The sequence below is a fragment of the Bos mutus genome, chromosome 2, assembly GCF_027580195.1.
Source record: "Bos mutus isolate GX-2022 chromosome 2, NWIPB_WYAK_1.1, whole genome shotgun sequence".
In the NCBI taxonomy this organism is placed as follows: domain Eukaryota; kingdom Metazoa; phylum Chordata; class Mammalia; order Artiodactyla; family Bovidae; genus Bos; species Bos mutus.
The window spans coordinates 121,588,044-121,600,530 of NC_091618.1; the positions used below are offsets into that span (position 1 = coordinate 121,588,044).

General features: G+C 37.6%; 1 protein-coding gene across 1 annotated transcript in view; it reads right to left on the reverse strand.

Annotated features, from left to right (window-relative positions):
- The window catches only part of PDE1A (phosphodiesterase 1A), a 305,513-nt gene that overhangs the window by 63,270 nt on the left and 229,756 nt on the right, over positions 1-12,487 (reverse strand). Inside the window, exons 8-10 of the mRNA XM_005905934.2 lie at positions 7,276-7,401; positions 1,054-1,155; positions 825-945 (exon numbers count right to left, since the gene is read on the reverse strand). Coding sequence (XP_005905996.1) covers positions 825-945; positions 1,054-1,155; positions 7,276-7,401 — 349 coding nt within the window. The remainder of the gene's footprint in view (positions 1-824; positions 946-1,053; positions 1,156-7,275; positions 7,402-12,487) is intronic.

The window sequence follows — 12,487 nt, forward strand, 5'->3', positions numbered from 1 at the left end:
TTGTTCTAGGGAAACGGATAGAACTGGCCCTTAGACAGTTAAATATTTTCAGTAGAAATTTCTTATGAACCCGGATTCTTGTATCTTTCCATACTTAGAAAAGCATAACCAAGATGTCTGTTCCTAGTGACTAGCAGCAACTTTCTGTGGAGACATGTACCTGATTACACGCACCCCTCTTGCCAAAATCACTGTCCTCCCCCTTTACCTCTTCAGAACAGTTCTCAGAACTCTCTGAGAGACTTTCCTAGATTATAATTCTCAGTTTGACTCAAATAAAATTTTCCATCTCTTTCTTATATTGGCTATTGATTAATTTTTTGTTGACAATATCCAGGCTTGCTTTTTCACATAACAATAGCTTCTTGCAGTTAGGTACATGTTCATCCAGCTAAAAACTATATTTCTCAGCCATCCTTGAAGCTATGCATGTGTAAATAAATTCCAAACAAAAAGATGTATGCAGAAGTGTTACACATCCTCCCTTTCCCTTTTTATGATGAAAGCTATTTTCTGTCTTTGAAAACCCTAACCCTAGCATTTTACCTTTTGATAACAACTCTAATCTGTTCATTTCCTTCTCTCTTAGCTTGGCATCTAAGATCCAAGACTTGACCCTCTTTAAAACATGTATAATACTACATAGGATTATTTAATACGTTTATCTGAGAGATTAATAAATTCTGCCTGAAGTCCCAAGAATGTGGTGTGGCCAGTTGGTAATGTCACATCACAAGGTCTGGCTTCTGTACAGATAAGATGCATGTTAATATGCACAGCCGCTATTGCCAAAAGCATTTGCCCAGACAACGTGAAAGAGGCACCTGTAGGAAAAACTCCTCCATTAGGGCCATGGTCCATCGGTGGTGCAGCTTCCAGGATTTGGCTGGGTGACTGATGTCTGCTGCATGGAGAATCAGGGACATGGTTTTGGCTTTGTCAAGCCTGTAAAAACAAGGGCATGCTCTAATCATCAGCACAAAATAACCAACCACAGTCTTTTCCAAGTCCAAGCCCACAGATCTTTAATATGAAAACAAAATTATAACCTACCCTTCAGGTTGCTGCAAACTATTTCTTATATTTTTAATTTGCTGGAAGTGACCCGACATGTCTGTAGACAACACCATTTCAATCACTAGGTTCCGAAGATCCCTGTGGAGTCATCAAAAGCAGAAAAGTTTGGCCTTTTTTCTTTGTTCTCAAGTGAAACATTTAATATTAAGAGTCTTATGGACTCTGTGGGAGAGGGAGAGGGTGGGAAGATTTGGGAGAATGGCATTGAAACATGTATAATATCATGTATGAAACGAGTTGCCAGTCCAGGTTCGATGCACGATACTGGATGCTTGGGGCTAGTGCACTGGGACGACCCAGAGGGAGGGTATGGGGAGGGAGGAGGGAGGAGGGTTCAGGATGGGGAACACATGTATACCTGTAGCGGATTCATTTCGATATTTGGCAAAAGCAATACAATATTGTAAAGTTTAAAAATAAAATAAAATTAAAAAAAAAAGAATTACATTTTATTTTTTCTAATGCTATGAGCAGAAAAGATGCTACATTTTTAAATATCAAAGAGCTTATAGAAGTTTGGCTTTAGAACGTCGCCAGGAGAGCAATCTGTGAATGATGCTATGTAACATCTCCTTTTAAAGACCTGCATGCTTTCCCTCCCATATACACAACCCTTCCCCACTCATACTTTCTAAATATTACTTTTAGAAATAATTAATATCAGAAAGGATCCTAACCAATTTTAGAGAAAAACCACTCTAAAGGAAGAATTTACTATTAGTAAAACTAGCACCATTATTCAATATTTATTCCATCCAGACAGTGTTTTAAGTGCTTTCTATGTGAGGGGCACTATTATTTCCAATCCAAGAGGACTGGGTTGTTTGCCCAGTCACACAGCTAGTATATAGCAGAGATAAGACTCAACCGCAAGAGGAGTACTACCAAAGCTGGCAGTTGGACCACTGCATTGTACCAAGTTTCTATCATAAGACCTCCAGGAAATCAAGACTATCAGTGACTGGGAATTCTCTGTTTAAGCTCTGGGGACCTTGAGCCTACATATCATAGACAGAGCTCTTGGTACTGTTGAAATCATAACCAAGACACTGTAAACATGGTGACCATATCACAAAGCCTATGCATGAATAAATCATTCTCACACTAAGCAGGAGATGAGTAACCCCAGCAAAGCCTTGCATGTTCTACAACTCATTGCTTGCTCAGTACAGATAGGTAAACAAGTCACTTATGCTGGAAATCATATTTTATTTTTATTCTGTGGCCAGTAGAGTAAGCTATATTACAAGTGTATGGCAAACTTGAATTATGATCTTGTGTCAAAGATGTTTTACCTAAAGTTGGTATGATTGAATGATTTGTTTGAAAAACAACACAGATTGGAGATTCTTGCTGAAAATTATGGGTGCTCAATTCATCTGGGTTTTTAGGATGGCAGCAATGAGAAAACAATACTCTGATTACTTACTGTTCATGATATTGGATAGCCTGCTTAGAATATACTTCTACCCAAATATTAAGGGAATGGCAGATATCAAAGAAGTTAATACAATTATTCTCAGTTACATTTTTTCTTCTAAATTATGAGATATCCATGCTACAATACCCACTGTACCAAAACCTTCATGTTAAGTAGGAAAAATGAGAGCAAAGCTTTATGAAATCTGTAAGACTTAATAAATACATTGTAGTTTGCAGATGTAATGTGAAAAAAGAAACACAGACCCAAAGTGCAGTATTTGTGCTAAACCCACATCAAACCAAGATTTAATACCTAATTTATAGTTTTAACCTCCCCCAGGAGTGAAAACTTAAACCAATCAATTATCTGGTCAGCACTAGGGAGGAAATCTGCCTGACAGACCCCTATTGCTGCTGCTGCTGCTAAGTCGCTTCAGTCGTGTCCGACTCTGTGCGACCCCATAGACGGCAGCTCACCAGGCTCCCCCGTCCCTGGGATTCTCCAGGCAAGAACACTGGAGTGAGTTGCCATTTCCTTCTCCAATGCATGAAAGTGAAAAGTGAAAGTGAAGTCACTCAGTCTTGCCTGACTCTTAGTGACCCCATGGACTGCAGCCTATCAGGGTCCTCCATCCACGGGATTTTCCAGGCAAGAGTACTGGAGTGGGGTGCCATTGCCTTCTCCTATTATACCCCCACAAAAGCTGACTTTGCCTGAAACAATCAGATCCTTGCTAGAATAACTTTCTTGTCTTGCCTGTTTCTACTTATAAAATTCTGCCATTTTGTAGTTATTAGGAGCTCCTTTTTATCTGCTAGATGGGATTTTGCCCAATTCATGAATTGTTGGATAAAGTCAGTAAGATCTTTAAAATTTACTCAGTTGAATTCTGTTTTGTAAAAGTAATCAGTAAATGCTAGGTGTAATCAATAATCAACTAATAATATATCAATAAACTAGTACACAAAGGAAATGTATTCTTTATAAATTTTTCTTGCCAAAATTTAAAAATCGCTGCATTTATGGTTACTAAAGTTACTTGAAGAAATAGATATGCAAACAGAAAACCTACAAGTCTTTAAAAAGCTATCCATATTTTAATTCTTGGTGAAATAGGATTAAGGTTATACTCGCAAATGCATTTTTATAGCTTTTGGAAACAGTGTTGGATTTGTTAAATTCTACCGTATCATCAATCATATATAAGTCAACTCATAAATCATGTGATATTGCTTCAGGGAGGAAGCCAATTCTGACTCCATGTTGGAACTGTCTCTTTGATTTGCTTTTTGTTGCTTTTGTTATTATATTCATACAGAGTGGTTTGCCTCAGAGAATCTTGCTCCTCTGCCTGACTGTTAAACTCAAGTGCCTCTGTTCACAACCCTGTCCAGCTGTGGATGGCAGGAAGGAAGAAATGAACACATTCCCTGCCTGAGGTTTGCCATTCTAGGAGATGTTTGCAACATTAATAGCCTTTTCCCTTTGATTTCTCACCTCCCCTCACCTTTAATCTATAAAAAAACCCTGGCATCCAGACACCAATAAGATGGCTATTTTGAGGTGCTAGCCTGCCATCTTCTCTGTCTGACTGCTCCCCGATTAAAGTCTCTTCCTTGCCTCAACACCTCGTCTCTAGGATTCACTGGCCTGTTGTGCAGCAAACAGAGCAAGCTTGGACCCAGTAACAATATTATGGTATTTGTTAAACAAATTTGGGTATTTCCTGGCAGTCCAGTTGTTAGGACTTGGTACAAGCGTGCCAGGGTCACAGGTTCAACCCCTCGTGGGGGAATTATGATCCCATAAGCTGTGTGGCATGGCTAAAAAAAAAAAAATTATAAAACCATTCAATTAGGATGTTTTGTACAGTAAGCTACTTGTTTTGTACAGTAAGCTACTGTACAAAAATATAAAATATTACAGGACCAAACTATTAGAATAAATAATAAAGATGTGAAAGAAAAGAGTGTAACAGAAAAATATCACACTGAAACAGCAACAGAATCAACTTAGAGAAGAAGAGGGTTAATTCAAAGGAATAACAAAAATTAATAATGCAAATATAACCCCTGGGAAGGATAATCACTGATGAAGAAATAAATTAATATTCTAGATGGAAACAGTCAATCTCTGGGACCTTAGGAACCAACTCGGCACCTGATTCTACCCTTACCTTTCTATTTTCCACATACCCAACAGTGGTGCCTTTTATGATTAGATCCTTCCTAGGTTGGTGACCCAACTGGGCTATGTTTCCTGTGGAATGAAATGTAAGACCTGAAGTGGGTTCCCAAAACAAAATGCCTCTTTCCTCCCACATTAGAGCTTTTTCTATGTCTGTAAAAGTGAGCCCATATTTTTTCTGGCCTTGAAATACCAGAAAGTTTGAATATTTGAAAAAAATAACGACGGGAAATTAGGGCCTCTTTTAAACTCTAAATTAACCTCTTATTTCTTTATTTTAAGGCAGATCTTAATCCCAGGTTACTTGTTTGGACATTTCCTTTTAGCTTGATTTAAATTATAAAACAAACAAAACTTTGATGTTTGCATCAGAAATTGGATTGTTTTCAGCGTGTTAACTGATTTAATGAGATCTTTGTTAAAGATAAAGGCTTTTTAAAAAATATAAGTAGGTTACAGAATACTAGGGATGTCAGTTCAGTTCAATCACTCAGTCATGGCCAACTTTTTGCGACTCCATGGACTGCAGGAAGCCAGGCCTCCCTGTCCATCACCAACTCCGGGAGTTTACTCAAACTCATGTCCATTGAGCCGGTGATGCCATCCAACTATCTCATCCTCTGTCGTCCCCTTCTCCTTCTGCCTTCAATCTTTCCCAGCATCAGGGTCTTTTCCAACGAGTTAGCTCTTAGCATCAGGTGGCCAAAGTATTAGAGTTTCAGCTTCAGCATCAGTCCTTCCAATGAATATTCAGGACTGACCTCCTTTGGGATGGACTGGTTGGGTCTCCTTGCAGTCCAAGGGACTCTCAAGAGTCTTCTCCAACACAACAGTTCAAAAGTATCAATTCTTCAGTGCTCAGCTTTCTTTATAGTCCAACTTTCACATCCATACATGACCACTGGAAAAACCATAGCCTTGACTAGACAGACCTTTGTTGGCAAAGTAGTGTCTCTGCTTTTTAATATGCTGTCTAGGTTGGTCATAACTTTTCTTCCAAGGAGCAAGCGCCTTCTAATTTCATGGCTACAGTCACCATCTGCAGTGATTTTGTAGGCCCTCTAATATTGTTGGAACCCCAAAAAAACCAAGGTGAAGGAACAGATCAAGATCATCATGGAGGATCTGGAATTAGTCCTGGGCAACCTGAAGGATGTAGCCAAGGAACTTAAGGAGCATGTTTTCAGTCTGTTGATCACAGTTTTGTGTGGAGAGGAGATACCCCATGTCCAAGATCAGGAGCGGTGGCTGCACTTCGCCGAACCAGTCATGAGGAGATACCCCATGTCCACGGTCAGAGAAACCCCAGTAAGATGGTAGGTGCTGGAGTGGCTGTGAGGAGATACCCCACGTCCAAGGACAAAGGAGAAGCCCCAGCAAGATGTTAGGAAGGGGAATTCAAGTTTAGAATCAAACCCCGTTCCTGCCAGGGACGTTCAGAGGGCTCAAACAAACCTTGTGTGCACCAGGACCCAGGGGCCCCACAAAGACTGAGACAGAACTGTTTGATCATCTCCTGTGGAGGTACAGGTCAGCAGTGGATTGCCACAGGGACAGGGGCTCTGGGTGCAGCAGGCTTGGGTACAGCATAAGCCCTCTTAGAGGAGGTCGCCATTAACCCCACCATAGAGCTAACTAGAGATGTACTTACGCTAAAAAATCTCTATGTTTATCTGAAATTTACACTTAATTGTATGTCCTTTATTTTTATTTGATGTATCTGGCAATCCTATAGTAAATGAAGGGGACAATGATGACCAGAGAGGATCAAGAGAAAAAGAGGAAATGTATGCTAAGTGGGAGGGGTATATCTTATTATTTTCTCCTGCATGGCAATAAGCAATACCTTTTCATGTAAATTTTTTTTTAATAATACAGATGGTTTGGAGCAATATTTAAGATTACCCTCTGCATCTAGGTCATTTTAGCATACTTGTAGTTTTTTCCCCAAATGGTGAGTTTTTGTTTTTTGGAAAAGCTCATATCCATGTACAGAAAAGTAATATATGAAGGAATCAGACACAAAAATTCTGAATGAATGTAAGACCACATATCGGTACAATTGAGCAGAACTCCATTCCAAGGAGGGCTTTCCTGGTGGCTCAGATGGTAAAGAATCAGCCTGCAATGCAGGAAATGCAGGAGACACGGGTTCAATCCCTAGATCAGGAAGATCCACTAAAGAAGGGAATGGCTACCCACTCCACAATTCTTGCCTGGAGAAGTCCATGGGCAGAGCAGCCTGGAGGCCTACAGTTCATGTGGTCATAAAGAGTTGGACACGACTGAGTGACTAAGCACTTTAGCACCATTTCAAGGAGTATGTAATTATGTATCTTAAGGTGTTATGTGATACGTGGTCTTTTGGATTGGTTATGATGCATATAGATGTTGAATTGGCCTTGAAATAGTTCAGCTCCATCTACAGAGCCTTGTTCCTGAATAGTCTTCCAGTACTAATCTTCCAGTCAAGGGGAATTTAGTTTGTTTTGTGATTAAAGGATTGCCTTTCATCTGTTTTCTTCATGCTAAATCACATAACATTTTCCCTGAAATTAAATTTCCTCTATATTTCCTCTGAAACTCACCTCCAGTCATCTTTGGATAAATTTATCAGGACATTCATTTCTTCTTCTTGCATAAGGCGATAAGCTGCACTCACATGATGATTTTCAAGGACAGAGCGATCATTATACAAAATGGCAACATCTGACCTAAGAAATAAAAACAAAATGCCTACTAGAGGATTTCTTCAGACCTCATGAGTATCTATTAACAATACTCAAGTCATAAGGCATAATAATATCAGTAAAAATCCAATAACTGAACACCTAAATTTACAGAGGTACTTAGTTTCCTTTTTGTTTTACACTGTATAACAATTTTAAAAAACAGACTTTTAGAGCAATTTTAGGTTTACAACAAAATTGAGCAGAACGTACAGAGATTTGGCATATATCCCTTGGTCCCACACATGCATAGCCTCCCCCATTATTAACATTCCCAACCACAGAGGTACATTTATTAGAACTGATGAACCTACATAAACATTGTTATCAGAGACCATAGTTTACATTAAGGGTTTACTCTTAGTGGTGTAAATTTTATGGGATTGGACTAATGTAAAATGACATGTATCTACCATTAACGTATTATACTGAGTATTTTCACTGCCCTAGAAATCCTTTGTGAGCTGCCAATTCAGACTTCCCTTCCCATCCCCTTAATACCTGGCAACCACTCGTCTTTTTATTTTCTTCACAGTTTTGCCTTTTCTAGAATGTCATATGACTCTATGTAGCCTTTTCAGATTGGATGCTTGTACCTTTTAGTGTGCATGTAAGTTACCTTCATATCTTTTCATGGCTTGATAGCTCAATTCTTCTAAGCACTAAATAATATTACATTATTTAGGTGTATCACAGTTTATTTATCCACTCACCTGCTAAATGGCATGTTAGTAGCTTTCAAGTTTTGGCAATTATGAATAAAGCTGCTATAAATATCCATGTGCAGGTTTTCATGTGTACGTAAGTTTTCAGCTCCTTTGGGTAAATGCCAAGGAGAGTAATTATCAGCTCATATGGTGAGAATATATTTAGTTTCATAAGAAACTACCAAACTGTCTTCCGGTATGGTTGTATCATTTTGCATTCCCATCAGTGACGCCTGAGAGTTCCTGTTGATTCACATCTTCGCTAGTGTTTGGTGCTGTCAATGTTCTGGATTTTAGCCTTTCTAATAGATGCATAGTGATATCTCATTGTTTAATTTGAATATCCCTGATGACATATAATATGGAGAATCTTTTCATAAGCTAATTTATCATCTGTGTGTCTTCTTTGGTGAAGTGTCTGTTAAGGAGCATTTTTAAAACCAGGCTGTTTGTTTTCTTGTTGTTGAGTTTTAAGTGTTTTTTATATGTTTTGTACAATAATCTTTTATCATATGCACCTTTTGAAAACATTTTCTCCTACTCTTTGGCTAATCTTGTAACTCTCTTGCTATACCTAAGATCATCTAGATTTTCTCCTATGTTATTTTCTAGGAGTTTTAGAGTTTTTCATTTTACATTTAGGTCTATTATTCATCTTAAATTAATTTCTGTGAACATTTAGGTCTATTATTCATCTTAAATTAATGAAGGTTTATGTCTGGATTTTTTTTTTTTAATGTGGCTCTCTGGTTGTTCCAGCACCATTTGTTGAAGAGACTGCCTTTGTTCCATTGTATTGCATTTGCTTCTTTGTTAAAGATCAAATTTAAAAGGAAATCTATTGCGGGGAGGTGATATATGCCCTTAGCCATCTGCATATGTTATTCCACTTTTATAATAGTTCTGGAAACAAAAGAGGAAGTAACTATTCTAGTGCCTAATAGGTCATTTCCTTTTAAATTTTATTATCAATAATCATAGCTCAATATACAGAAAACTGAACTAGGAACACATATATGCAATCCTTTTGAGAGAAAATTAAATATATTTTGTGCAAGTATCTTCAGAAATTTGCTGAGATCATGGGTAAAACTGTGATTTGCAAATCACATATTTTGTGTCATATAATCTCAGATTTAGCCATGGTCATTTTGTCAAGTTTATTGTATGATAGGGATCTAAGCATCACTATTTCTTCCTTTCAGCAACAAGCAAAGATGTGTTTTTTAATCAGATTTAATTACAGCAAAGTCTATGTGATTTTGTCTCATAAATCCAACAAGATGCTGAGAATACAGAATGGTTTTAATGTTTGAGATAATTTATGACTGCTATGGAAAGAACAAATTCTAAGCAATACTCAGTGTCCATGGTAACATGTCGCTTAGCATTTGCTTTTCACAAAGAGGAAATTATCTCTATTTATTTACACTTTCAAGGATTTCTATGGCTTATAATGTCTGTGTTGAACTCAGATCTAACCTTGCACCATGTTTTAAATTATTTTTCAGACATTTTGCATTATCTACTAAATAGGTTTCCATATTAGAAAAGCAACTCTAAATACAAATAACAAAGAATAATACAAAATAGAAATTATTAATATCAGTAACGTAAGACCAATATTGGACAATATTTGGACAAAATATTAAGCCAATAGAGCTTCTAAAAGCACATCATATTGTTGTATCTGTGATCACTGCAAACTTTTTGTTCATAAAATGCTCAAGTTCTTGTAGAACTAATCCATTAAATAATTGATCCTAATAGAAAATTTATAAGAAAATAAATAAAATACTAGACCTTTCCCTCACTTTTTATACAAAGCTTCTTAATATAAAATGGTAAAAAGTGTATTCCGCTTCATCTTCCTCCTCCCTCTCCTCTTTCTCCTTCTCTTTTTCCTCCTCCTTCTTTTTCATCATCTACTTTTCTTCTCTGCTGTCTAAAGTAAGTTGTGAATCTTCATCCAGTTGTAAATCAGTGATAAAAGGAGAAAGCTAGGAATGATAATTTATACTGCTGCTGGAGGCCAGTCCATTGCCTTTACTTTGCAAAGTAAAGAAATGTTTTTTTGGAAGCAAATCACTTGCTCCCTTCTCTAATTCCCAAAACTGTGACCATACTCAGGGCCCAGCTCAATAATGAGCTGTCTTTAAAATCCCACTTATGAATTTAGTGGATGTAGAAGAGCCTTTGCTAAGCAAAAATGATCTGCATAGTTTCCCTTTCCTTTGATGTTTAACACAAAACGAAAACAAGACATCTCTATATGCTATAAATGTGTGGTTAGTAATATTCTTGCTGCATAACCAGACTTCAAGGTCTTCCTGGTCACTTATGCTCTTTTAATCTGGGAGACTGTAAGGATAGACAGAATGCTTTCTCCAACATTTCATTGTCTGAATTCAAACTATTCTGTCTCTGTCAAGGGGCCATAATTTTCAAGTCCATCCATTGAAGGCTATAAAAGACTGTTTTATAGCCTTTAACATAAAAGACTGTTATGACTGTTATATGTCTGTCTTTGGCCATGGGAGCAGAGTTTCATTAAGTAGACTGGATTGAGAGCAAGTGTCCCTCATCTCAGTTTCTCAACCCTGCTACTGCCATCAGGTGGTTATGTGCATATAGTTAGGTAATTTCCTCTATTGAGATCTTTGTTTTCTTTTCTTAGACTGTGGGGATTAGACCAGAGGTTATAGAATGTGGATCTCAGTCACTGTAGTATCCCTTGAAGCTCTAAAATGCCAAGTATTTTAATGTTTCTATGCTCCCCACATAAAAACAACAAATTCCTATAGCTAGGAAGTCAGTTTTAAAAATATTGCTGTTAAAAAACTGCACAAAAAAAGGCCACACAAAAATCTGCACATGAACATTTACACAAACTCTAAAATTTAGAGGAAACCAAGATATCCTTCAGTAGTTGAATAAGTGAACTCTGGGACATCCACACACTGGAATATTATTCAGTAATAAAAAGAAATGAGCTATCAACTCATGAAAAGACATAGAGGAACCTTAAATGCATATTGTTAAGTAGAAGAAACCAGTTTGAAAAGGCTTTATACTGTATTATTTCAACTATATGACATTTTGGAGAAGACAAAACTGGAGACCTTAACAAGATCAGGGATTGCAGTGGTTAAAGCAGGAAGGAGGGAGGCTGGAATGAAAAGATGAAGCACAGAGGACTTTTAGGGCAGTGAAACTCTTATGGATGATACTGTAATAGTAGATACTTGGCATTCTACATTTGTAAAGCTCATAAAATGGATAACACAAGCAGTAAACTGTAATGTAGGCTATGCATGCATGCTAAGTTGCTTCAGTCGTGTCCAACTCTGTGTGACTCCATGGACAGCAGCCCGTCAAGGCTCTTCTGTCCATGGGATTCTCCAGGCAAGAATACTGGAGTGAGTTGCCATTTCCTTCTCCAAATGTAGGCTATAGATTTTAGATAATAATAATGTATCAATATTGGTTCATCAGTTGTAACAACTGTACCACACCTGAGGTAGGATGTTAAAAACAGGTGAAACTGTGGGGTTGGGGAAGGAGTACTTGGGAGCTCTGTACTTTCTGTTAAATTTTTATGTAAATCTAAATCTACTCTAGGAGCTAAAAATAAACAACAAAAAATAATTCAGCTTAGTTTTCCCTCAACAAGAAGAGAGATCTACAGTAGTTCCAGAGTGAAATCAGTCTCTTAACTTACATCTCCATCTTAAGCATCTGTGACCACTGGAAGACAGAGAAATTCAGGATCCCGTGTATACAAGTAAATCGGATCCTGATGGTCCTGGACCAAATCCTGCCTCTCGAGCAATGAGATCTCTTTGCAACCAGAAAGAGCTTAAAGCCCCTTTCTATTAAGGACTGAATGAGTTCCCCCAAATTATGTTTATAATCCTAACGCCAGTACCTTAGAATGTGACTGCATTTGAAGATAAGGCCTTTAAAGACATAACTAATGTTAAAAAAGGTCATAAGGTGGGGCCCTAATCCAATATGACTGATGTCCTTGTAAGACCAGGAAGAGACTCCAAGGTATGCTCAAGCAAGGAAAAAGGTCACTGAGGACACAGCAAGAAGTCAGCCATCTGGAAGCCTAGGGGAGAGGCCTCGGAAGAAATCAAACTTGCTTACACTTTGATTTTGCATGTTCAGTCTTTAGGACTTTGAGAAAATGTCTGTTATTTAAACCACCCAAACTGTAGTATTGTGTGACAGCCTTAACCAACTAATGCACCTCTACTCTGATATTTTGATTCTAATAACTACCATTATTACCACAATTAAAAATCCAATTTTCTAATTGTTTTAACATTGCTTATTAACCTGGAAATAAGATTTGTTTT